At 48.7% G+C, this 25,036-nt stretch overlaps 13 protein-coding genes across 14 annotated transcripts; 2 read left to right on the forward strand and 11 right to left on the reverse strand.

The window, feature by feature from the left end:
* Window positions 1-871: 871 nt before the first annotated feature.
* FOIG_14475 (uncharacterized protein) lies at window positions 872-1,942 on the reverse strand (the record flags this gene model as incomplete). The annotated part of the gene is made up of 1 exon (XM_031215731.1): window positions 872-1,942. One exon carries the CDS (start codon window positions 1,940-1,942, stop codon window positions 872-874), a length of 1,071 nt encoding a protein of 356 aa, XP_031054616.1.
* Window positions 1,943-2,369: 427 nt separating this feature from the next.
* FOIG_14476 (uncharacterized protein) lies at window positions 2,370-3,374 on the reverse strand (the record flags this gene model as incomplete). Its single annotated transcript, XM_031215732.1, has 2 exons — window positions 2,370-2,977; window positions 3,035-3,374. 2 exons carry the CDS (start codon window positions 3,372-3,374, stop codon window positions 2,370-2,372), a joined length of 948 nt encoding a protein of 315 aa, XP_031054617.1.
* A 114-nt stretch (window positions 3,375-3,488) lies between these two features.
* FOIG_14477 (uncharacterized protein) lies at window positions 3,489-7,002 on the reverse strand. Its single transcript, XM_031215733.1, has 2 exons — window positions 5,540-7,002; window positions 3,489-5,485 (listed from the first exon to the last, which is right to left on the reverse strand). The coding sequence occupies exons 1-2, from the start codon at window positions 6,353-6,355 to the stop codon at window positions 3,821-3,823; spliced, it is 2,481 nt and encodes an 826-aa protein (XP_031054618.1). The 5' UTR covers window positions 6,356-7,002; the 3' UTR covers window positions 3,489-3,820.
* A 139-nt stretch (window positions 7,003-7,141) lies between these two features.
* On the forward strand, window positions 7,142-11,893 carry FOIG_14478 (uncharacterized protein). Of its 2 annotated transcripts, XM_031215735.1 has the most exons (3): window positions 7,299-10,896; window positions 10,943-11,473; window positions 11,525-11,893. In XM_031215735.1, exon 1 carries the CDS (start codon window positions 7,425-7,427, stop codon window positions 9,228-9,230), a length of 1,806 nt encoding a protein of 601 aa, XP_031054620.1. In that variant the 5' UTR covers window positions 7,299-7,424; the 3' UTR covers window positions 9,231-10,896; window positions 10,943-11,473; window positions 11,525-11,893. The 2 variants fall into 2 exon arrangements, with proteins under 2 accessions (XP_031054619.1, XP_031054620.1); XM_031215734.1 differs by having other exon boundaries at window positions 7,142-10,896; window positions 10,943-11,893.
* On the reverse strand, window positions 10,033-10,440 carry FOIG_14479 (uncharacterized protein; the record flags this gene model as incomplete). Its single annotated transcript, XM_031215736.1, has 1 exon — window positions 10,033-10,440. One exon carries the CDS (start codon window positions 10,438-10,440, stop codon window positions 10,033-10,035), a length of 408 nt encoding a protein of 135 aa, XP_031054621.1.
* Window positions 11,034-11,360, reverse strand: FOIG_14480 (uncharacterized protein; the record flags this gene model as incomplete). Its single annotated transcript, XM_031215737.1, has 1 exon — window positions 11,034-11,360. The coding sequence occupies one exon, from the start codon at window positions 11,358-11,360 to the stop codon at window positions 11,034-11,036; it is 327 nt and encodes a 108-aa protein (XP_031054622.1).
* Window positions 11,894-12,308: 415 nt separating the features above from the next.
* On the reverse strand, window positions 12,309-13,977 carry FOIG_14481 (uncharacterized protein). The gene is made up of 4 exons (XM_031215738.1): window positions 13,856-13,977; window positions 13,344-13,802; window positions 13,169-13,291; window positions 12,309-13,119 (listed from the first exon to the last, which is right to left on the reverse strand). Exons 1-4 carry the CDS (start codon window positions 13,910-13,912, stop codon window positions 12,418-12,420), a joined length of 1,341 nt encoding a protein of 446 aa, XP_031054623.1. The 5' UTR covers window positions 13,913-13,977; the 3' UTR covers window positions 12,309-12,417.
* Window positions 13,978-14,289: 312 nt separating this feature from the next.
* On the reverse strand, window positions 14,290-15,249 carry FOIG_14482 (uncharacterized protein; the record flags this gene model as incomplete). The annotated part of the gene is made up of 1 exon (XM_031215739.1): window positions 14,290-15,249. One exon carries the CDS (start codon window positions 15,247-15,249, stop codon window positions 14,371-14,373), a length of 879 nt encoding a protein of 292 aa, XP_031054624.1. The 3' UTR covers window positions 14,290-14,370.
* A 397-nt stretch (window positions 15,250-15,646) lies between these two features.
* On the reverse strand, window positions 15,647-16,567 carry FOIG_14483 (uncharacterized protein; the record flags this gene model as incomplete). Its single annotated transcript, XM_031215740.1, has 1 exon — window positions 15,647-16,567. One exon carries the CDS (start codon window positions 16,565-16,567, stop codon window positions 15,647-15,649), a length of 921 nt encoding a protein of 306 aa, XP_031054625.1.
* Window positions 16,568-16,864: 297 nt separating this feature from the next.
* On the forward strand, window positions 16,865-18,804 carry FOIG_14484 (uncharacterized protein; the record flags this gene model as incomplete). Its single annotated transcript, XM_031215741.1, has 4 exons — window positions 16,865-17,255; window positions 17,303-17,507; window positions 17,553-18,186; window positions 18,239-18,804. The coding sequence occupies 3 exons, from the start codon at window positions 16,865-16,867 to the stop codon at window positions 18,007-18,009; spliced, it is 1,053 nt and encodes a 350-aa protein (XP_031054626.1). The 3' UTR covers window positions 18,010-18,186; window positions 18,239-18,804.
* Window positions 18,100-20,929, reverse strand: FOIG_14485 (uncharacterized protein; the record flags this gene model as incomplete). The annotated part of the gene is made up of 4 exons (XM_031215742.1): window positions 18,100-18,178; window positions 18,228-19,317; window positions 19,364-20,068; window positions 20,113-20,929. 4 exons carry the CDS (start codon window positions 20,927-20,929, stop codon window positions 18,100-18,102), a joined length of 2,691 nt encoding a protein of 896 aa, XP_031054627.1.
* Window positions 20,930-21,634: 705 nt separating this feature from the next.
* Window positions 21,635-23,222, reverse strand: FOIG_14486 (uncharacterized protein). Its single transcript, XM_031215743.1, has 2 exons — window positions 22,912-23,222; window positions 21,635-22,839 (listed from the first exon to the last, which is right to left on the reverse strand). Exon 2 carries the CDS (start codon window positions 22,408-22,410, stop codon window positions 21,646-21,648), a length of 765 nt encoding a protein of 254 aa, XP_031054628.1. The 5' UTR covers window positions 22,411-22,839; window positions 22,912-23,222; the 3' UTR covers window positions 21,635-21,645.
* A 744-nt stretch (window positions 23,223-23,966) lies between these two features.
* Window positions 23,967-24,908, reverse strand: FOIG_14487 (uncharacterized protein). The gene has a single exon (XM_031215744.1). It carries the CDS (start codon window positions 24,849-24,851, stop codon window positions 24,126-24,128), a length of 726 nt encoding a protein of 241 aa, XP_031054629.1. The 5' UTR covers window positions 24,852-24,908; the 3' UTR covers window positions 23,967-24,125.
* Window positions 24,909-25,036: the final 128 nt, after the last annotated feature.

Here is a 25,036-nt window from a genome sequence, read left to right on the forward strand (position 1 = left end):
CGCACCCGACCTTTTTGCTTGCTTGGCTTGAAGTGTAACCAACCTCAAACCTCTCTAATCTCTCTTCTTTCCTCAACCGGACGCTTTCTTACTTGGTTCGGCTGGTTACATCTAATTGAAACAGTTCCCCCGCACGACAAACAAAAATGTCACAAGGAAACAATTATTCTTCAAGTCACTGTTTTCTCATTGTGCATCGTTACTCGACAATCTCATCTGTATCTGTGAAATCTGACAGCGTATCACGACGTTGCGTTGGCCGCCAAGTGCCATCGCTTCGAGATGGGTCAGTTGCAAGGATTACAGTGACAATCATAACCCTGGCTAGGAATGTTTCAGCCGTCACCATGCAGTAAGAGCTCCAGCTTACATTTCAGCTTAAATCGCAATGTAACACACGTGCCTCTTGCAACACTTACTCTCTAACACCAAATCACAATGCCTGTCATCACTTCAAGTAACAATACACACTTACCAAAGAATATCTTTTTTTCGCTATCTGATAAAGCACCGCAGGTGAGAGAATCTACAATAAAATGATTCATACTAACGAAGTATTCGAACACTAACTGAATATTACGATAAAGGTGCTGAAAATACCTAGAAACGGTGAGAAACTTATGATCATGTGTTGTATAGATTTAATTCACTAAAAATATCAAAGGTAATAGAGCTCGTCCCAAAAGTCTTATTCCTTTGTCTAGCATAGGTAGTTCTTCTTGTTTCATCCAGAATCTTAGCAAGATCTCATCAATATGTTCGCCATACCTTCCAAAAGTCAACTCGGCTGAATCAAGATGAAAGTCTAGAGTATCTCATCCCATCATCTTTCATGACAAGATTTACTCTGAATCTTTCAAAAGGTTATGAATCACAGAACTCTGGCTATCCTCACCAACTTTATGATGAGGTGTGCCAGGGGGATCGACATGCGAATGCCCCTGCGGGACCTTATTATTTCTTCCATTTCTCCAGGGGATGAATCGCTTCCTTGGAAAGGAATGACGATAACCTCATCCACAGGTCTTGTATCTGCGCTGACCTTGACAAACATTGTGCGAGGGATCTTGTACAGCTCGAAGCTTGGCATGGGTATCGAACCAAAAGCGCCAACATTTGCGATTTTCTCAGTCACAATCGCTGGATTGGCGTTAATATGTTCCCCAATCACACCCGCTGCCTCACGAAGAGTTACAACCTCATGCTTCGTGCTGGCTAGCGAAACGATTCTGAGCACGACACTAAGCGTCTGTCCAAGGGGATCAATCCTTAAGTCCAGGGCATCCAGTGTCGAGGCGCATCGATCGCTGATATTGCTAAACAGCAAAAGGCAAAGATTGTGCTTTTCCATGTAGGGAAATGCGAGCTCCCTCGACTCTCCGGCCAAAGCTAATGCAAATTGTCTCAGTAGTTGGTCAGGGGAATGCGGCGCTGACTGTTGCCGGTCTTTCGACTTGGGTTTTGTGAAGCGATTCTTCACTTGCTTTCTCTCTTCCGAGTCGAGAGAGACAAGAGCGTGCGTACCGTCATCATCGGTCACCTCCTTGTATAGGCTAGCAGATAGGACGTAGGCCAACTCATCCCATGATAAGTCTAAGATGGGACGTTGATGAACTATTCCAGCGAATATCATCGACACCGGAGCTACACCCTGAATTTCAGGGATGAATGATTTAAATAGTTCCCGTGGTTCCCTGCGCTTGAATCCTTTGTGATTTTTCAAAGCAGACGGTGGAAAGCCAAGCTGGATCAAGACGGGCGTCATGAAATCTTTACGTCTCACTGGCTTGGTCGCGAAAAATAAATCGCGCGCCTCAAAGCACTTTTCAAATGTTTCCATGTCAACCCACGGTGTCTTGAGCTTCTGCAGCTGTTGCATGGCATTGTGCAAGTGAACCATAACTGTCATTACGTCAGCATCCTTGATAAGCTTCAATGCCATATCAGCTGCGTCAACTCTGGCATGACATAAATAAAGACCAGAGAATGCTGGCAAGATCTTGAAGATTTCGAATGTAGCTTCACTTTATAAACGGGTTCCTTTTTCTCGCTTAGCATGTTTCTTTTGGGGTTCACAGTATCCCAGGATAGTGTTGAAATGCTGGATAAGTGGACCAACGCTCTCATCGACGTTTGAGGGACCCGGGGGCGAGCCTGGACGGGAGAGACTGACAACGAAAGCCTGCAACTGGTCTCTCAAGTCCTTCGCATGTTTGTAGAACTCCGATGAGCCTCGTGGTAGGTCTTGCCGCATCAGATGGAACACGTCAAGGTGAACTTGGCATGCAAATGCCAGTTGGAACGAAATCCCGTGATCCTGGCTCGTTTCATATATATACGATGAGAACCTGTCCATGAATCCACACTCTCTACGATTCGTGGCAAATACCAGGGCTTCGTTCCAAAATCGTGCTGCCATCAACTGGTCTACTGAGTTCCAGAGTGGCACCGTCGCTCCCTGGCACACCGCAACGAGTCTTCAGCTTGCTCATCACCTTAGAAGAATCCAGGGTTCTTTCCCTCGGATTTGGGAGCATCGTACTCAGCAGCTCAATGATTGTGAGTGCATGAGAGAACGTGGTGTTGAATAGTTCAAACAGCTGATGATCTGCATGCCTGCCATTCCAGGATTCGTCTATTTCCTGCGAGGAATAATCCTGTTGAGTGGCTTTTATGCCGAAATATGTCCTCGCAACTTGAAGATAACCGCCGTGTTTGTCGAAGAGTTGGAATGACTGGCCCACAAGACTCTCTACCATGTAGATGTCAGCATCCGTGATGACTGCAGCAACTGTAAGATCGAATTTCCCGTCGCAATAGCCTTTCCAAATCCAGGCGATTTGGTTTCGGATTATTTCAGCGTCCACCATCAGGAAATTCCATATGACCAATGCATCATCTAGTGAGTCCTGTTCTTCTGCCTGGTATGTAGCACTATCTTCTAGTACACGGACGAAGTAAAGATGATTTTTGTTGGCTTTTTCATCAACATCAGTTCCCTGCTCTACCATTCATGCTTTAAACGAAGATCTACGGTCGATGACTCGGTTGATAGTGCTGACGAAAGACATAGGTACCGGGATGGTAGGCTTTCGATGTCTAGCGATGTCTTCGGCCATGGGGATATCGTCGTTCAAGGCGACGATATACTTTTGGCCGGTCCCATTCTTAGTGCCAGTAGGCTGGCTCTTTGCCTCCTTGAGGGCTTTTCCCTTGAGACGACCGGAAGTCTTCTGCTGAGCGTCCTTGTCATTGGGCCCAGCCGCCTGTGACTTGTAGCCATAATGCTTTGCCGTTGACGCAAGCCAAGCGGCGACGGAGTTTGTGTCCTCCTTATACCGCTGCAAGGCGCCGACTAGTTTGCCTGGTACCATTGAAGGTGCTATTTTAAGGGATGTGGTCGTGGGATGTACGGGTAGTGTCATCGTGGGTGAGTTGTTGTTAGGGGGTAAAGGGTCACTTGAAGAGAGCCAGAGGTTGATGATGGCTTGTCGAGCCCTGGTGAAGGAAGAAAATAAAATTCTAACAGAAAAGACGGATGGAAGAATAAGACGGGAAACATTATATACGCGTTGGGCTCGGTGTCAGCGGAGGTTTGTTCATCGATGCGAACCACCTGTTTCAGTGATAAATTCCACTGGTAGAACCAAAAACTAGCTTCACAGTGGTTGATCAGATGCTTAGACGATCCATTTGTCTCTTCTATAGCCTGGCCTGCGGCATGGGGTCCTCGAACGGGAGAGCCACGGTGTCAACTCGGGTGAGAACAAAGGTCTCTATTCCACAATTACACTCAACGTACAAAACATCACCTATCTACCTACTTACAGAACTCGGCTGCGATATTGGTCAATCCCTCAGCCACTTGTTCAATTGACTTGATGTGAACGAACTCCTCCTTTCCGTGAAATCCCTCTCCCTTTGGCCCCCAGAGCAGAGGCACTATCCCTTTCTCAGCCAACAAAGCGCAATCAGTCCAAAAAGGGGCACCGGCAATAACCGCATCTTTGCCAGTGACAGTGCCTACAACTCCGGAGACGAGCTTGGTGAAAGGATGGTCTTCAGCTGTGAACTGGGGCGGGCGACTGAAGAAGATCTTGGCTTCTGCCTTGAAGTCGGTGACTTCCTTTGCTACGCTGGCAATCATGTCGTCAAACTCCTTTTGGACAACCTCATTGGTCTCGCCTGGGATTGTTCGGCGCTCTGCGATGATGGTGCACTGTGCGGGATAGGACGAGGCTTCCTCGCCGCCTGAGATAACTGAAGCGTGTGCAGTGCCTGTTCCGAGGGTCTCATCGCCTGGGCCTTCCTGCAACTTCTGCACGTATTTACCGAACTCCACGAGGAAATGGCCGGCATTGACAATGGCGTCGATGCCCAGATCAGCCCGTGAACCATGTGCTGCCAGTCCATAGACCTTGATCTCAACGTGACAATATCCCTTGTGCGCGTGATTTATCTCGAGGTTCGTTGACTCCGATACAACAGCGGCATCCGCTCTCCATCCAGCGCGAAGGATGTCTTCCGTTCCCTTACTCAAGCTTTCCTCGTCGGCAACACCAGTGAAGATCACATCACCACGAAGTCCAAGCTTCTTAGTATTGGCGAGCGCGATCATACCTGCTGCGACGCCTCCCTTCATGTCAGCCGAGCCACGACCGTACAGACGGCCATCAACGATCTTTCCGCTCAATGGATCATCGTCGTAGCCCATGATAGTGACCGTGTCCAGGTGTCCGTTGAACATGACACTCTTTCCGCCGCCAGAGCCACGAACAACACCAATGACAGAAGGGCGACCTTTTGTGTATTCGACCCAATGTGTCTCCAGATCCCGATGTTCGAGCCACGCAGCGACGTACCGAGCGATGGTTGTCTCACCAGGTCCGGGAACAGAGCCCAAGTCGGGACTGGCTGAGTTGATCTGGACAAGGGTCTGGGTAAGTGCAACTGGATCAGTGCCAGAAACACCATGAGGTACATCATAGTCTCTGTTTCGCTCTGTGCAGAAGATCACCACCGTAGACTTCTCATTGAGTCCAAGGGCCTTCTTGTCATCCGGTGTAAGCCGTCTCAGCGCAGCAAGAGTCGAGGCCCCGCAAGGCCCAGCATTGATGCCTTGAGATTGCAGATACAGAACTGACTGGTGAGCTTCGTAGTCCGACACAGTCAAGCTTGCATCTACGCCATTCTTCAGCAGGTCCCATGCGATTGTTGAAGGAGCTCCGCAATTGAGACCAGCCATGATGGTACCGGTTGTTGGGATCTCAGTGAATTCGCCCTTCTCTAGGCTTTTCCATAGACACGCCGCAGTGTCAGGCTCGACTGTCAACGTGGAGGTGGATGTACCTTGTCTCTTGAAGTGAGAGACGACAGCTTGGGCAAATGATCCGACTCCGACAGGAGCGATGACCAAGTCAGCTTTGGTAGAACCGAGCTGTTTGTCAACCTCTCGCATCATGGTACCATAGCCATCGACAATCCACTATAACAACACGTTAGAGTAAAAGCTAGTCATGGGTAGAGAAACATCACTTGCCTGTGGAACGGTCTGATAGTCACCGAATGCATGGTCCTGAACCATGATCCCCTTCTCATGCTTGGACGCAGACTCGGCCTCAAGCATCGCATCTTCATATCTACCCTTTGATATAACAACTTTTGCGCCTTCAGACTCAATTAACTTGACCGTAGAAGGATGCATAGACGCCGGGACGTGAATCTCAGCTGAGACATCGAAGATAGCACCCATGCGCGCAACCGCACGCCCATGGTTCCCCTCCGTCGCCGCGTACAAGGTCAATTGATGAGACTTTGCCGCTTCTCGGACAGCATCAGTATCTGAGTCAAGAGGCAACCCAAACTTCTCGGTTATGGAGCGGAATGCGCCCCAAGAAGCACCTAAGATCTTGAACGCCGGAAGACCAAAGCGGTTCGTCTCATCTTTGACATGGACAGCTCCGACCCCGATCTCCTTAGCCAGGCTGTCCAGACTAACAAGAGGTGTTGGCTCATAATTGGGGAGACTCTGGTGAAACCGATCAATTGCTTCTGCAGAGGTGGGCTCAGGTGAAGTCCATGATTTGGCTTTGGAGTTGAAGTGGACGTGTCGACGAGTGGTCATGATGCTTGTACTGGGTTTCTCCAACTGCGATGAAGGTTTGATGTGGAGAATTGAGCGGGGAAGCCAGAACAAGATTCGATGGGAAGATGAATGAAGGAGAGATAATAGTGTTGAGATGTTCTCAAAGTCTTCAGAAGAATTCTTGCAACATTTATATACACAATTGCAAGAGAATGCGCCCAAGTTAACATTGGTGATGCGCCTTCTGGCGACAGGGACATTGCCCTCCATACTTACTAACCCCACACAATGAGCAGTCTCATATTCTCCATTCAAATTCGTGCTCTCGGTCACCCTGAAATGATTGATATCTTTCGCAGGGCTTGAGTCTCAAAAAAAAATCTACATTTTTCTTATTAATAGTCCTTTGATGGTTCAAGGTTCTGTGATGAAGTTGAGATATCGCACAATTACCCATCAACACAGGAGCGTAGACCAATAATTTTCGGGCGCATGTTTGGCCGCTGTTCTGATGTAGGCTAGCTTGGCTCGTAAGATTATGCAGAAACGGGCGATTCTATACGGCGTCTAGATCGTCGCTGTACGCATTTAACAGGTCTGTGTAGACGACTTCCTGCGTCGCTCCGCAATTCGGTTCTGCAGGTGAGGCCAATTGTATCAGCCACATTGTATATCGGACGGAGTTTTTGAACATGTTTTCATAGAGACTAGAACAATGAGCTCTGATTACTGCGACTGCAAGGGACAGCCAGTTTGGCATTGGTTGTGGCAGCACGTTGGACGTCCCAGAACCACTGACAGCCACCCTGTAACCGACCGTTGCGTTGTGAGGAAGTTAAGGTAGTTATCACAGTAAAAAGGGAAAGAACTTGAAGCAATTTATCTAAGACCCATTGTGTGACTTCCACTTGGAAACCATCAAAATAAGTACTGTAAATGCGATTAAGGGCAGGTTCAGTGGGCTGGCTATCAAATTCAAGATAGCGCAGCGCCCTCTAAGTACCTACCTATTTTTCCTTCCACAGCAGAGTTAACTTGACAATACTGGACGTGCGCATTGGTGCGATAACGGCTGACCTCTTCATTCTTCGAGGATAAACAACAAATGATGACCTGCAGTAAAACACCAAAGAATGTCGTTAAGGATATCCCAAACAGGCGGTGCGCGCTGTTACTTGCATCGCGGCTGTGACTAAGCCCGACATCGCTTCAAGCGAACGCTACGCGTGACGTTATTGCAACTTCTCGCCTAACTCCACACTCCAACATCTTCTTCACATGCCTCTTCATCAACCCTTTGAAGTCGTTGAGAGGCCGTTGCCCTCAGTTCAATGCGACAATGGACTTTTCACTGGATGATATTTTGTTCACTGGCGGCGAAGATGCTGCGTTGACACTTCCTTACGACCAGATTGACGATCCAGCCCCTCAATCGCGGAGTCCTTCAAATTCGCTTGCTGAGGGAGCGAATATCGACACCATGCTACAGACGATCAACCCTCAAGAAGCGTTCAACCTTCAAAACTCCGAAATCCCAGATTTTCAGATTGATTGGAATGCCGATTTTCAGCAGGCCAAAGCAGCCTCCGAGACTCCCGCAGATGATCTCAATCAGGACTTTTCTTTTCTCAATCAACCAGCCACAGATTGGGGTATCCCAGCGCCGTTGCCAGCTTCCAATGATCCTATTAAAACGCCCATGACCACAATTGATGAATTCTTTGTCAAGAATGGAGCATCCCGTCCTCCTGTTCCATGCACCAATTGTCGTCGAACTCGTTTGCAATGCCTAATCTTGCAAACTACGGTAGCAAACCCGAACCCTACCAAGAGTTGTTCGAGCTGTGTTGCTTTGTTCCGCGAATGCAGTCTGGCAGGGCAGAAGAAGAGGAAGCCTTCGGAATTTGAGACGTCGGAGCCTGTGATCGGTCGCCTCCATGGCGTTAGCGAGCACAGCATCCTAGGAGTACCTGCGACAGTTGATGAAGGTCAGTCATCGCATGGTCTTTCAATGGCAGCACTGTCGGGCAAAAGGGCGAATACTCGATCGGTGCGAAAAACGAGGGTGCTGCGAAATTGGTACCTTTCCAATCTGGACCATCCCTACCCATCAGAGGAAGAGAAAGTCAGTCTTTCTCAACAGTCAGGGTTGAGCAGGAGTCAAGTAGTCAATTGGTTTGCCAATACTAGACGACGCCATCGACTCTCCTCGACTTACTCTGCATCGCCTGGCCGGGGTCGTCAAGGATTTGCACCAGGATCCCCCATGCCGCATTACCTCCGCAAAAACATGTCACCCTTGGATCGTTGGAAAAATTCTCCGCCCGATGAGGAACCAGCTTCAGCGACGGCGATCCAAAATGCTCTAGCTGCTCAGTCGAGTGGACATAGTTCGTTGGATAGCGACGCGGGTGCGTCTGATGGACCAGGGTCATCTGCGAGCAACGACTCTCTCTGGCTTTCTAATTTACAAGAGGCCTCGTCCAACTCGGCATCTTCTTGTTACTCGTATCGTTCAAGGGATGCGGCATTCTTCTCTCGCTCTGGTAGTAGTTCAGTGGTAGAAGGGCCCTCCATATCTAGGACTGCATCCTCGAGGTCACGAACAAAGAAGTTCATCGCGTTTCAATGTACATTTTGCGGACAAAGCTTCAAGAAAAAGTACGACTGGGTTCGTCATGAACGGTCAATTCATCTCCCGGGTCTTGACTCATGGATTTGCGCATTGCCTGTCACGCCAGATCAATCGTTTTTAGTCTGGCGCATGAGTGAAGATGGCCCGCAATGCCTTTTCTGTGGTGAGAACTCACCCAGCGACGAGCACATTCAAGCTCACGAATTCGACACCTGTGCCGAACGCCCTGTTTCAGAGCGCAAGTTTACGCGCAAAGACCACCTCTGGCAACACCTTCACAAGTTTCATGGCTGTCGCAAGTGGGATGGCTGGAAACCGGACCTGAGTCTGCTACAACACCGACAAGATATAATAAGAAGCAAATGTGGTTTCTGTCAAGTCATGATGGACAGCTGGGGAGAACGAACAGATCACATCGCTGCTCACTTCCGGTCCGGGTTGACGATGGAGCAATGGGTTGGAGGATCCGGGATCCACGACCCCGGGAATATGGGTACCGAAGACCGGTAGATGAGCCGCTCTTGGAGGTGGATGCGGATACGGGAGATGTCACTGACCCGGCATCGGTACGGAAGAATGGAGACAGTCGGAGGAACCGATGCAGCCCTGTATTCGACACGTGGGAACCCTGTCCTAGTGACTCCACTGACGGTTAACGGCGGTTAAGTCCAGAAGGCCCGTAGAAGCATTGTTCAATTGATTCGACATTCGAAACCATTAAGCGAAATGCGCAAGCCTCAAGAACAGCTTCTTCACGACCAGGAGTTCAGCTCAAGTTCAAGAGACCAATACTCAGTGACTCCCTCGTACTCCAGCACCCCTGCGCCATTGTGGGGAATCATGAAGTTGTGGCAAATGTCAAACTCTCTTTGACAAGTGACAACAGACACGCGCACAAGAACAGTGGACATGTGAAATCCGGAGTTCGGATGACAGCGTCTCATTTGACAGCCCCTGGTCCGACTCTCCATGACTTGTCAGAGTCTCGACCATCCCTTGCTCACGCGAGCCGAGACTGTTGATTCCTGTTTATTTACGGCGGCCTTACCTTTTTGGATAAATTGGGCAACACCGAGCCGAATGTCACGTACGTATGCGGGGATTCTTCTCTGTTGTTCTTTTCTGTCGGTACTCCTTTTTAACTTTGTTCTTCTTTTTTTCTTCTCTCACATTTCGTTCTTTCTTCTATTTTTTTTCTGTAACTTTGTTGTGTCTTGCTTCCCGTGTCTGTCGCCAACCCAAGCCTTCATCTTCAGCTTCATTCGCACAACTGCATTACTCTCTACAAGTCAGTAAAAACAACTCCTTCAAATCAGTCACCATGATCATCACTCGCGCCCTCTCCATCACCAACTTTGTCATCGCTGGCTCGGCACTCAGCTTCCAGGTGGGTGTCCTGTACCCATGGCACAAGCAGCTTGACGATGGCTTCGAGGAGCTCAAGAAGGAGCATTTGCGCGTCCTGCAAGCCGTCGAGTCGAAAGTACAGCAAACACGAGACACCGCCGTTCTCGAGGAGAGCCGTAACAGCGTTCGCGGCTTGCTCGGCAACCTTGCCGCATGGAAGGCTTGAGCGTGGCCGACTTCGGGGACATCGTAGCAACAAGACACAACAAAATACCCAGCACAAAGCAATTGAAAACCACATATACACGGAAGAAGAAACAACACTAGCGGCGTCTTTTTGAATTCGACAACGACCAAATTTCCTACTACTCATGGCGTTTCTCCCACGTTATTTTCTCGGCGTTCAAATCCTCGGCCCGGGTGGGGCCGGCAACGGTCACGATCCGGGTGGTCACGTGTATCCCTGAACCCCCTCTTCCGGATTTCAACGGTTTCACCCGATCGGGAGTTTCCTTCGGTACCATTACCTTAGACGGGCGCACGGGAATAATCAGTCAGTTACGGCATGGGAAAGACATTCACATTTGATCTGCTTAGACTATTTATAGCTCGCATTTAGTTTGTGGTGTTTGCTAAATGATACTCTTTTTTTTTCTAGACTGCTGTCTTGTCGCTTTTGTGCTCAGTTCAAGTACCGCCGTGATGGATGTGTCGCGTCGTGCACCGCGACTCTTAGCTTGCTCTTACAGTAACATAGATCGTGAAAGACTGGATCTATCTAGCATGATAATCATGAGATAGAGAATATGTTATTGAAGTCTCAGCGCAGGTAAGGATCCATAACACGCCACCAGAATAACATTAACACGCTACAGGCCTTGAAATGAACCGTCCACCGCCATCTCCCACCGAAATGAGACCGACTCCCACGAAGCGCCAAAACATTATACACGTCTGATCTTCCGTCTAATTGTCCACCTTGAACCACACGGGGTCATTCGCGTTATTCGTCATACGAACATCGAAGGTGCCCGAATAACCGGGCATGATACGCAGCGGCGCGGCATCGGAGACACGAACGGGGAGAGACCTGCTGCCGTTGAAGAGCTTATCGATGTTGTTGTTGAACTGCACAAGTAGCACGAGAATTCCGATGAGCGCACCTGTCGCAGCGAGTTTGACGACGAGGTCGAAGAAGGCGATGACTTTGAGGAAGCCGGATGATGACTTTTCGGCGGTGGTCATTGTGGGGATGGTTGATGTTTGAGGGGCGGTTGTGGGTTTATCGGCCATGAGCACGAGGTATGTAGTATTTGAAGGTGAGCAAGTGCTGAGGCAAAAGAGGAAGACGCGAGCAGAGACGACATTCCCAAGGCTGGGCTGGGAAAGCAAGGCCTTGAAATACCGTAGGGCTATCCGAGGGAGACTCACACCGCAAGGCTGATCGACGGGGATAGGCACTGAAATAAGCTTAACTCACCAAGCTTCCAGGACATGAGACCGCCATGACAGGGGTTTAATTGAAGCTACTACATATTGAGAGAGCGCTAGATGCTAGTTGGTGGTTTCCAGTGGTGGGTGTAATGTCGTGAAGGGTTGTCATTTGATGAGCTTCCTTGCTTTTGGTGAGGATTCTCCACAGCGCAGGCTATGCTTGCTTGCCCTGTTTATGAGGGCGGCGATGATGATCGTGGGATAAATGCTCGCATATAGTTAGCATCTTGTCAATCTCAGAGACCAACACAAACTAAAGTCTTGGGACTTCATTCCATTTTCGTATTGTCGAGGGCAAACAGCTCAACGAGTCATGAATTGGAGGGGTACACTACCCCATCTGGCGCACTGTGGCTGACACAAGGTCCAGCTACAGCACTAACTGTCACCAACGATATTCTCTCTCATTTCTGTTAGATCACTAATAGCGGGGTCGCGTTGCACCGACGCCCAGGGATCACCCTTGCGATCTGCAGGAGCTGAAAAAGAGGCCCCCAGTTGGGCAAGCTTTGCGCAGCGGATGTTTTCCCAAGAATGTTCATGATCAAGAGAAGAGATGGTGCGAGTGAGGGAATTTGGCTTAGGCAGAATGAGATTAGCTTGGTGACTTATGATGAGGTGCAGGAATTAAAGGTGCAGCTAAACGTTGTTGCTTAATCAATGGTGTAATTGGGTTCTAAAATTAGCAGCAATGCCTTACCAGGTGCGACCTCCAGCAAATAACTTACCCTGGGGAATGACATTCGTCTGACTTGGATTTGGGCCATGTGAAATCTTGAACGGCTGTAGGTTTATCGGACTACTTGTTCCAATTTCTTTCTTATGTCCCCAGTACATCCCCGCATGGCATCTCATCTCACAAAATCACACATGGCGGCGGTGTTCCTGGTCCGTCCTCTCTCTCCTCCAAAAACCGCTGTTCATCGCTCCAGCCAAGACTATCAAGCCTCAGTCTCATAATTTTCGCCTCCTCAAGATAGCTAGCTCCTTGAACATCCTCAGCATACTCGTCCATCAACTTCTCCAGCCCCTCATGTCTATATCCATCGCCCAAAGACGCCCAGACCAACTTCAAGAGCTCAGGCACGTAGGACGCTCCACAAGGTCTAAAGGTCTGACATCGATGTGCAAGAAGTATTGCATCATCACATATCTCGTGAGAATCTTGCGTGTAGTCCGGGAGAACACCGAAGGGGTTCAGTGTTGGGCCGATGAGTGCTGCTTGGACGAGAAGGCCTGCGTGACCGGAGGCGTACTCTATAGCTCTCATTCTACACGCAGGCGATGCATCCGTTGAGAGCGTTGCCACCATGGCCTCTTCGTAGAGTTTCTTCATCACTAGTCGTTCTTGAGAGAGAATATTGTAGTAGCATTTCAGCTGGTAGAGATATCTCTCTGGATCTCGAAGAAACACAGGTAAATCTCCTATTGCTCCGAGTTCGAAGCAGTAGAGGTTCTGTTCGTAGTGGTATGGTCGTGTCATGATAGTGTCTTGGACGGCTACGTCCCAGAACCATGAGCCGAGTTCAACTTTTGGGTCGCATAGAGCGGCGTATATCTGATCTCTCTTGTCAGTCTAGTTGTGGACAAGTAGATCTAGGCCTTACCGCTTGTAAGCACCAGGCTCGTATATCACCTGAGTGAAGTATTTCGCCTTGAGATACAGCTTCTTTCAACAAATACGCTATCACCCCTCGATGCTTGTTGGCGTGTTTGTTATCAATCCAGACCTAACAATATCAGTAATGGACGAAGCCAAAATGTTTCAACGGGTATAGTTACCTGGCACAGCATCATCATCAAAACGAGCTCCAGCTTAAGCATAACTGGTTGACCATCATCACTCAAACAGACCTGCAAGGATCTCAGTGCTTTCCCATACAGGGAGAAAGTCTTTTTATCAGCAGTCTTCCGCAGACGTATTGCTTGGAACGATGCAATCATGGCAGAAGTGGTAGTATCGAGAGCAGGATTCGACCCAATACGTCGAGGAAGATCTGCAAAGAAATAAGGACCGTAGGCTTCAAACCCAAACCGATCATCATCAATCTCCATAAGCGATATAAACTCTGCGGTCAGTCTAGTCGTATCGTTGCTAGGTGTTTCAGCAGGAGGCGTGATAAGTTGTGTAGTCTGTACGTCGGGCTTGTACTGATGAAATTTGAAGCGTCTTGTCCCACTGCCTACGCACTCCTCACCAAGTCTGATACAGCGACCGCATTTTGGTTGCTTTTGATCACACTTATCTAATTAGTCGGTGCTTCATCTCCAAGATCATAATAACTCGTACATACCCTCTTCTTTGCCTTTCGACATGAGTTGCACCCGCGGCTGCTCGGAACACCGACCATTTTTGTTTGATGACTGTTCAAAGTTAGGTAACGGGGGTGAGATATCCCTTGATGGAAGATGACGGGCAGACGTGTTATGTAAGCGTGGGATTCCCTGCTTGGCAATCGATGCTGACAGTGATGAACCAATGGATGAAAGGGGAGACAGTGCGTGAGAAATAAGCTTAATATTTAATTCTACGGAGGAAAAATGCGCCGCTTATCAGGCATCAAGCTACAGCAAACAGGCTTAGCTTACCAGGTTGGGCATGCGGGAGTTCTTCCACGGCATGTGCCAGACCATATCCAAAGACAAGCCGGAATCTATGCTTTGAGCCGCCTGAATTGTCCATAGGTAGTTATCAATACCATTCTAGAAATGATGAAGCTTCCATGAGCACCTTTAAAACCATCCTGGTATTCATACGCTCTGTGTACGGTATCAAGAGCAAGCACCCAGCAACCTATCTCTCATTATCTCAAATGCATTCGCCTATCAATTCCCTCACAATCTCAATAGCTTCTTTAAAGTTCGCTTTTGGAAGATTATCGTTTACCCAGGGGAGAATTGGATCAATAGCAAAACACAAGCACCGCCAGTACAAGGCTCTCACGAGGAGCTGGATCCTTGTATGATCAGTGCCAAACATCTCAACCAACTTTCGATCTTCGTTCAGCCAGATGAGCCCGTCTGCCACTATGATAGCTTCTGCATAGTCAACTGGTCGCCAGTAAAGCGTGATATCGATAATTGCCGGAGGGCTGTTGTTTTCCGAGTCGAATAAGACATTTCCGGTTAAGTCGCCATGTATAAGGTGATTTGTGATTTCCTGTCGAAATGGTTGTCGTAGCTTCAGAAGTTGGTCAAGGGTTGTTTGAATAGTAGCCATAACATCGCTGTTGATCTCCTCGACATCCTCGAGTTTCTTTTCCTCCCAAGTCACAAGATCTGCCTCTGTAAATCGATCCTGTCTCGTCGATAAAAACAAGGGCTTCTCAGTAGCCAATCCCATGGCATCAGCATGAAAGGCACGGCAAGCTCTCATAAGAATATCAAAGTTTCCCTGAGGAGTTGCTTTCCCTTCAAGATATTCCCAGGCCGTCCAGCCACTACAAACATATCTCGCAGAAAACTCTGAAGCTGGGATTGGCCTAGGGACGCGGTAGTCGATGGGACGAAGCTCAAGGAGAGATTTGCAAAGGATTGCGATGTATTCGGATTCTTTGCCATCGTCTGATGGTCGGAGAAGGATGTTTTGCGAAGTACGATAGCAGAGACCTCGACCACCTGGGACGTGTATCAGAGAGCCCTCTGCACCAAAGGCGTCCAAAACATTCGGAGGTGGTGTTTGACTCATGGTAGCTTTTCGAGGCTTGCAGTGAGAAGTATCGAGAATTAGGTTGATGAACTCTTTTCCTTTTATCTCCGAGTTGGACAATGAGGGGCGCGCCTTTCGACTGATGAGTCAGGTCATTCGACCAATGCCATGGAAAACCAATTCAAAATAGTCTCGCAGTCCGTATCAAGTATACAGGCACTGGAATCGAATAGTAATGTATGTTAGAGATTCGATAATACCATAAGATAATTCATTTCCAGCCAAATCTCAAGTCTTTACCTTGTATGAACGATGATATAAGCCACCTTAATAAACGTATGATGTATGGAAAACGCGTACACTTTTGTAAGAATTTAATGATCTAGGCTCCGTCCATCGTGTATGGTATAAATATAAAACATAGATCAACTCGACCTCACTTCTCTAATGCAAGTGAAACCGCACACTCAACCGCAAACCCAAAACTCCTCGCATACCACCCAGGACCCCAATAACTCAACTCAAGATTATGCGGTGCCGCTTTAACAACACTCAAATCCACCCTCTCACTCTTCGGAAACCCCTCTTTGAAATCCTTCAAATGCTCCTCCGTAGCAACCCAATAATGATCTCTCTCCGCCAAAGCAATCATAACAGGCACCGTAACAGTAACTCCCCATTTCTCCTTCCACTCCCCCAACCAAGACTTTCTCAAAGCCGCAAGTTCCTCAAAAGGAATGGCGTGGTCGAGACGCTCAGACTGTGCATAAACAGTTTCGTCTGCCGTTCCTGGAAGAAGCAAAGTCTTGTCTTTTACTTCGACAGGGATGTTCAAATACAAGGGTGGAGGATCGGGCTGCGAAACATGGCCGCCTGTGTCTTGTAACAGGGAGCCAAAGCCTGATATGACGATACCGCCGAGGGGATATGCAGGTGATGAGGAGGTTGCGTGCAGGGATGATGTGACGATTGCGCCGTTGGCTCCGAGACTGTGACAGTGAAGAACGATGCATGTGCATGCATTGGCTAATCCAAACTCTTTCCAAAGGGCTGGGAGAATGGATTCATGGAGTCTTCGTCCCCATTGTTCAGGATAGCTCGATCCTTCGGGAATACTACCCACGGGCGTAGTATCTCCATAATCCGGTCGATCTATAGCCACAAACGGCACAGAGAGTGCTTCACTGATACCCCTCGCTGAGTATTCTGGGGTAGCATCAAAGTAGTGGCTCGTATAGCACCCCCCGTGAAGTCCAACCACCAACGGTCCATGCTTCAAAGTTGACGGCGACGACGGAATGTTGGATATTCCAGAGAGCACTGTGCCGTCTTGCAGGAAGAGTTTAAAAGGTTCCATGACGTCTAACCAATTAAGCATAAACGACACGCCAAGCAATGAGAATCAGTTGTGGCTGCTGTTTGTCTAGACCAACAGCATAAGATAAGCTGAGTGATACAACAGCAGAAAAACGCTCGTGGTGGGGTTGGTTGCAGTAACAGGCGGAGACGGGCAGTGATCCGCCGTCACGGGCTGCTGATCTCCCGCCCCGATATCACTTAAGAACCAAGAAATGGGGATGGACAGTCACTAATAGATAGGAACTCCACTTCCCCAGGCATTCTCCTCAACTTCTTCACCATCAATTGATTCGTCATGGCTGATATAACAGATCCCACGACAAATCCATCGTATCAAGTACCCGAGCTACAACAACACGATCCTCCAATTGAACCCGATCACCCACCTCCTCCAACCAACGATGATATTGCAACGGATGATGGTTACGATTCAGCCGCGCCTTCCGCACAGTCGTCATCTCTGGCTTCGAGCGTGCGCGATTATCAATTCGAGAATAGTCGACGATACCATAAATTTAAAGAGGGTTTATACCAATTCCCAAACGATCTACCCGAACAAGAAAGAGAGGACATGAAGCATACGGTCGCGGTGCATCTTCTTGGTGGGAAGTTGCATAATGCGCCTTTGGACCATCCTCAGAAGATCATCGATATTGGGACAGGAACTGGAAGTTGGGCAATTGATAGTACGCGAAATAATCGAGGCGGAAAGAAGAATGCTGATGCCTTGTAGTGGGCGACGAATATCCCAGCGCCGAAGTCATTGGGATTGATCTCAGTCCCATTCAACCACCGTGGGTTCCTCCCAATGTTCGATTCCTCGTCGACGACGCCGAAGCACCGTGGCTATACTCCGAAAACTCAATAGACCTTGTCCATTTGCGCAACATGTCCACGGCAATCAAGGATTGGCCTGCGCTGCTGGGGCAGATCTACCGGTAACACTCCCACGTCCGTTATAAGGCTCCCACTAACATGCCCAGCGCATTAAAACCAGGAGGATGGATCGAGCTTCCTGAATTCCGATGGGTATACGGATGCGACGACGGAACACTACGTCCCGACTTTACCCCACCGCAAATGGTGGCCAACATTCGAGCTGCCCTCGCCAAGTCAGGCATCGAGATGCACGCTGCCGAGAAGAACCCCGATAGACTGCACGACGCTGGGTTCGTCAATATCCGCCACGAGATCAAGAAGGTGCCAGTCGGACCGTGGCCCAAGGACTCCAACCTCAAGATGATTGGACTCTATAACAGGAGTGTCATCTATGATGGTCTGTACGCAATCACCATCGGTCCCTTCACTCGAGCCTTGGGATGGACGCCTGAAGAGGTTGAAGTCTTCCTTGTCAAGGTTCGAAAGGACTTGAAGGATCCTTCGGTGCATGCTTATGTCCACTTCCATTCGCTTTGTGCGCAGAAGCCTTTCCAACCATAGACTGCCCTCTCATGGCCTGCTGCGGTGGCGGGTTCTCGCATCGCTATCACAGTCCTCTCCCGTACGTGTAGGGATCCTCTTACCCGTGTTTTAAATAATTCCAACCTCCTTCTTGAACATCTCCAACCATTGCGCGTGGTCAGCAGGTGTTTGGTTCCAAGGATCGTCACTGACAGGGTAAGTTAGATGCATCAAATGACAAGAGGGCGCGGACTTACTCATTGTAAAGCAGACATCGAGCTTGATGTCTAAGCTCCTCATCCGAAGGAACATGACAGATCGGGTTATTCGGTGACATGGCGGCTTTTACCCATCTCTTCATCTCACGAGCAAACCAGGGGAGGTGATTCGGGTCATTCAAGACATAGATCCCCGGACCAAGCCACGTCGGTCGGAGGCCTGACTCCCCTTCTGCTCCAGGACTCGGGGTCGTCTGTGGTATTTTAGGTGGTGATTTGTCGTCTGACCAAAGCCATGTAAAGTCATCGAGTGATGCATCAAACGTGGATTGATCAGCGTTCTTGTCTGGTTCGTTTGCTTGCCAGGTCATGCTTGCGCCCGACGGCCCAGCTTGCTCTCCAAAAGACCAACCATTTCCGTCAAAGAGAGACGGGTTGTTCACCCAAGATAGATCATGCTGTGTCTGGACACTTGTCGGCTCAGTAGACCATGCTATATTACCTGGCGATGGGAGTTTCCAGCTGTCATCGGCTGACACCAGGTCTGCACGCCGCCGAAAGTCGCTTATCCAATTCGTCGAGTTATACAGAAACCCAATCAACCAGTTAGCCACAAATTCTGGCTTCGTTTGAAGTTCGCTTTCCATCTGCATGAAAATGCGACCCGCCTCTTTTTGTAGTTCTCCATCTGATACCTCAGATAACCCCCTCATTCTTCGATCACGCATGAACGCTTGCAGTCGTGACTCCAGTGGACACTCCTCAAACAACGAGTTCTTGCCCTTGACTCTCAACACAGAAAGTCTACTCTCCGTACTCGATCGAATCGGTGCGAAGCGAGCTTGTTGAGCAATCTCGTCAGAGGACAGAAGCAAGTCTCTGAACCATGATGGACTGCCGTGAGAGTCCAGGTTCGCTTCAGGAAACGTTACTTCAGAGGCAAACATGATGCGGCAAGCCTCCAGTTGTAGACTTTCGTGACTCGGCAGACTCCCAATAGTGTCGCTATGATTAGAAATAAAATATGCCAACTCTAGCGTGATGAGCTCGTATGCACTTCGAGGAGAATCAGGTGGCTTGCCACTCGCTGCGAAGGGGAATGGAGTTCCGCGTTCCAATTCTACCAAATCTGATACAAGTTAGCAAAATACCTCAAAGCGTCTCAATTTACTTACATGGTGGCAAAGCCTTCTCTATAGTCTTCAATATATCATCCTCAAACCCCCAGTCGCCAACCCAATTATTCATCGTACAACCCATCTTGAAATGGTTCGCAACATGATCAACTCTATCAATCCATCTAGTCATGGAAGCTTGACAGAATCCACATCTCGAAATGATATCTGGTTGTGCTGTCCTCCATAGCTTCATAGAAAGGTCAGTTAATTTAGCGTTGTGCACGAGGCGCAGATGTTGCTTGAGGTGGTCTTTCCTGCTAAATGACCTTTCCTGACATGCAGATGGGTTATGACCAGCTATATGCTCACTACTTGGGCTACTCTCACCGCAGAACAGGCAGATGGCTTGGCCAGTATTTGGATCCGTGGTTGTTGGGCCGTCGGGGGAACACTCCCATCGTTCCAAAGACAGATGCAATGAATTCTCATGCCGTTGCCAATCATATTTCCGACTAAATGTTTCAGTACAGAATGTACATTGAAATGTGAGCCGGGGTTTCATAAGTGATGTTTTCTGCGGTCTTCGTTTTTGGATCGACCTGCCACGGCTGTGTGATGAGGTACCACTGATGGAGCCTCGTGAAGAACGTGAGTCTGTTGATGCACTTCTTGATGTTCCAAGACTGCTCGTGGTTGATCTATGGCCACGCCTTCGGGGTATTCTCTCGTCACTTGAGAATGTCCCTCTTCGGCTTCGGCTTCCTGTTCTTGTCAGACTCGGTTTCTAGTTTGGGTGAGTAACGTACTGGATGTGACTAATTCACCCGAAGCCATCGCATGTGCAATAGCAGACACCGCAGCTGGTTCATTCTCAGGTGGTGAGTCAACCCATCTCTGCAAAGGATGCATTCCTTTCTCAGATCGTCTTCTCGGGATGGGAGTACCAGCTCGTGTTGGCGTGTACTCAGATGGAACCTTGCCAGACTTTCCCGAAGCCGTCTGGGTTCCGCTATCGGTAGTAGTTCTCCGTCTTCGGGCATTTGCTAGCCAATTTGTAATTTGAGTTCGAGTCAAGCCGGTCTGGAGCTCCAGCATATTCTTCTCTTCTTCATTTGGATAGGGGTTGTCGGTGTTTCGAGCGAACCAGTCCTTCAATGAGCGGATGGCATCGAGGGTGAAGCGATGACCGATCTTTGGGGGAAGGGGAGAAGGGATTGGCGGAGTAAGGATGTTTGGTGATTGAGTTGACGATGGTGACTCTGAAATGTTTCTCATGAGATCCCCGAAGTTGAGTGCGAGTTGATCAGACCCTGGGCGCTGTAGGCCATCATGTTGCAAGCTGGTATCTTCTTGAAGCTGATGGGTCTGTGTGAAATCGGTGTCATCTGCCGCAAGAGGGAGTTGAGCCATATCCACAGACCATAAATCGTCAAAGTTGAACTCAAACTCATTTCCCTCTGATCCATTCTCAAAAGTAGGCTCATATGCATTCGATTCGAGTGCACCAGGATCAAAGGCCAATGCATCCAAGTCCAAAAAGGGCCCCCCACTGGAGGTTGCATCGGGAGGGGCACGGTGCTCCGAATCGTTAGTATCACCCATATCAACGTTATCAACACGCATAGCGTCTATTCTCGGATGAATGTATCCGTAGGGCGCGGACTTGAGAGTAAAGAAATGCTGGTGAGGAGGCGAAGTTGACTTTGGCTTAGGACGATTGAAGGCCCACTTAATTTATTTAGTAAGAGATGTCAAGTACGCCCAGGCGGAAGGAGCCGAACCTTGACTCCGAAGATCGGATATCTTAACAACGTCGAGATTTTTGATGATCTGATGGGAGTAGCCACCGATACAGCATATGTCATTAAAGCGAACTGCATTAAAGGCGTGAGATGTCATGTTGCGCGCCCTTGTCACTTATCCCTGTTGACTACCTCAAAGGTTGCGTGCAGAAGTTCACGAGGACAGTCATCAGTTAACTGGTGATCAAGAGTCTGCACAACATACAGCCGAGCCAATACAATGTTTTATTTCAGCTTACTGTAATTTACATGATGACGTGCAGCTTTATCGTGGTAGACGCACAGCATATCGATTACTCACTTGTGCCATCCCTTTCAGCCCAAATCACAATTAGATGGTCTCAAGTCAGCAAACACGCGGCATGGTAATTCGCACATTCATGTTGAATCACTCTCAAGTCATCGGTCTTATCTAATATTGTTATATAAAGCTGAGTTGTGTCCATTCTTTCAGAAAAATTCCAGTTTAAACTCCTCCATGAAAATTGACAATCTGACCCATACATTTCTCATTGCTCTCTATCATTCTGAGTATATTTACTTAAACCACTGGTCCAAATCCATGTCAAGTTCCTGTTCTGGACCCGGGTTTCCAGTATCCCATTCTCCCGTACCAGTCAAAGAGTCTGCAAATTCATATTCTTGGAAATTAGGGATTGGTGGTAATACATAATCCAAATTTTCCATCTCTCGTGGAAGAAACCCAAACATGTCGTCTTTCCCATCCGGTCCAGGATCAGAGAAAGCAATCGTCGTTGGACCTGTCAGAGGGGCAGTCACCTCAGACAGGATTGTGGACAAGTGAGACGTGTTATCAGCCGTTGGGGGCGGCTGAGAGATCGTGCTGATCTCTATCTGTGTCGGGACATGTGAGTTTCTGTCTTGGAACTGCGCCAAGAACATCTCGTTTCTCGTCTCGTTCTCGACTCTGGCAACAAGCTCATGAGACTCGTCCACAGTTACGGTATCGTTCGGAAAGATAGTGTCACGGATCTGTCTCCAGCTCCGTTGAGAAACGCATTCCTTTTTTCCGTTGTTTTTGTCGAGTTCATGTGAAGCAGCAGTCTGCTTCCATCCGAGTTTCGTACAACGCTCGTATCGAGCTTCGTCAATGATGTAAGCCCTCTCCCTGAGGGCTTTGTTCTTCTCCGAAGGCTTTTTGGGGCATATCGCCTTGTGGTATTCCTTCTCGCGTTCCAGAGCCTCGCGGCTCATGGAGCTGTTGAACTTTTTCAGGCAATCATTGCACCAGAGAAATGGACTGTGGCATCGCTTGATATGCTCACTGAGGCTTGTTAGCATGTTTGGGGGTTGGGACGAGATGTCTGACTTACTTGAGCTTTTCTATGTTGTTGAAACTCTTCTTGCATTTCCCTGGGAACCTATCCGCGATGATGCAGGGATATGGCCTTTCTTGTGATGCAGCGCCGCGATGAGAGGTAGCTCTTCTCATTATCACAGGCAGTGAATGGTACGTTTCGGTCGACCGTATGGTCGTTCTCTGGATTCGGTCTTACGTGACCCTCTCTCTAGTCACTGACGATGCCTTCTGAAGTCCTTGTCGGCGGGCGGGATGGACCCAGCAGACGGTCATTCCTTCCCAGCTTGAGACAGGGGCAGGCCTACTGTCCAGTCGATGTGACGTTGTCAATACTCTTTTGCTTGGGGGGCTTTGCTCGATGTAACGGGATCGAGAGATGATGACCGATAGGTGGTGAGACTTTGTCTTAGCTGTGCAGCTAACAGTCAGACAGTGTCGCGTCAAACAATCGCGCCTCGTTGGACAGCAGAGAGTCGACTTACCTTTCCTGGTATACCACAGCCAAAGCGTGAGGAGCACAGGAATAGACTACCTTACGGTACGGTACTCAAAAAGGAATAAAGCAAAGAAACGTTGCGAGATGGAGGCTGCCTCAGGATTTGTGTGAGCAGAAATGAAGAACCGGGAATTGGGCCTTTGAGACACATGATGACTGCAGAGCCGCTTGATGACTTATTTTCATCGCAACTACATTTTTCGCTCCCTTTTTGGTGTTTTTTCTGACCCCTCATGTCTCCAAATTGCCCAACCCCAATGCCCAACCCCTTTTGGGTCTGATCAACCGGTTGCCTGCATATATATGTACTCCAACAGCTACGTGGCTCGGATGCACCGTTGACCGCCTTTTTGGCATTTGATTGAGGTCGTATGCAGGGTGAAATTGCGGGTGGTTTCGACAGCCTGGTTGTGTTGCTGTTGAGTTGGGGGCGGAAGGGTCTGAATTTGGCATGCCTTGCGGTGTTGGTGTTGAGGGGACCCTCCATGTGTGTGTGAATGATAGCTGACTAGTATGGCATATTGAGAAAACAAAAATTTGGACATCACTGGCTTGTGATTCTATGTAAATATTCAGTTCAAGTCTATTTCTGCTGTGCCGAGCTGATGGAGAACAACCCACGGAAACTGCGGGGGACTCAGGAACGGCAGCTTATTTGGTGCCGATAATGCAGGGGCACTGACCTTGGCGACCTATCGAAGCTTCGGAATATATTAACTGAACACCATTGGATCTGTTGCGTGATTATTAGAAGACCTAGTGCCTGAACTTGCAGAAACACGTGGGGTTTGGCCCAAGGGTGGCAAGTCTAAAGCGTTCTCGGCCCTTAGCTTGGAGGTGTATAATTTCGTAGGGCTACTAGGAGGATTTAACTCTTTATTGCGACTATTAAAAGATTTCTCAGGTAGGACAGGCCTGTGAAACTACTGAAAGTCCTCTCCCATGTTGGCGGCTTACTGTATCTCTTGGTCCGGTGGCTTCCATGCACTGTCGTTCCCACCATTCGTAAATAAACATATCTCAAATTAATATCAAACCAACAGCGGCCATAAACGGTTTATTGTACTCTTGCGTAAATGGTTTATGTTTCTGAAACGACAGTACAAGGAGCCCAGGATCTTGTTGTCTACCCAACTATCCTGCACACGCCTTTTCCAGTCACATGCCCCCTACTCTCTTCAACTCTTGTGCAACTCACACTCATCCCTGCACCAACTCAGCACCCTCCTCACCTTGAATCTCAATAAAATTCCCATCAGGATCAACAATAAAGATCAGCGGATCGACACTAGGTCCAAGTCCTTGAACAATCGCTTCCCTCTCCTCCAGACTCAACTGAGCAACAACAGCTGGCGGCAAACCAACAGCTGGGCCAATCACAAGATCGTCAGTGAGCTCAGTAAACTTCTCTCCATATTTCTTGACAATCTTTACATCGGACATCGTCTCCAGACGCTCTTGTATCGCCTGGGCATCAGGTACAACAAGCCCAATATGGGCAAAGGTGTTGGGGTGCTGAGAGCTAGACTCGATGTTCTTGGTAGGAATATCGAGGTAGTAAATCTCGAGAAGACCCTGGGCATTATTCTTCTCGCGGTTCAACTCGAGGGCGGTTTGATAGCCTGTTCCGTTCTTGCCGCCATGGGCGTGAGCTAGGTAGGTGATGGAGTATGTTTTGGAGACGTGCAGGGTAAACATCTTGCGGAAGCCGAGGACTTTGGAGTAGAAGTCAAGACTAGCAGTGAGATTTCTAGTATATATGGCGAAATGATTGATGAAATAGCCGGTTGTCGCCCAGTCTGCTGGCTCATCTGTGCCGAGTACAGGGTAAGGGTATTGTCCTGCTCGAGAATGAGGAATTGAGTGAGACGTCACGGTCGAGATGAGCTGGGCTCCTAAGATGAGAGCTGATAGAAGTCGAACCATGATTTTGGTGTGTTGTTTAGACGCTGATAAATAGTTCTCGGTGCACGATGATTGACTGAGACTGGATGTTGAGAAATGAGCTGATTGATGCAGACTATCGGCTTTTATCATTGAACTACCCTGCCATCTATCTCAAATCATCTAATCAATCACTCAAAGTGGCCTTATTCTCGGACGAATTCTAC

Source organism: Fusarium odoratissimum (genome assembly GCF_000260195.1).
Source record: "Fusarium odoratissimum NRRL 54006 unplaced genomic scaffold supercont1.41, whole genome shotgun sequence".
In the NCBI taxonomy this organism is placed as follows: Eukaryota; Fungi; Ascomycota; class Sordariomycetes; order Hypocreales; family Nectriaceae; genus Fusarium; species Fusarium odoratissimum.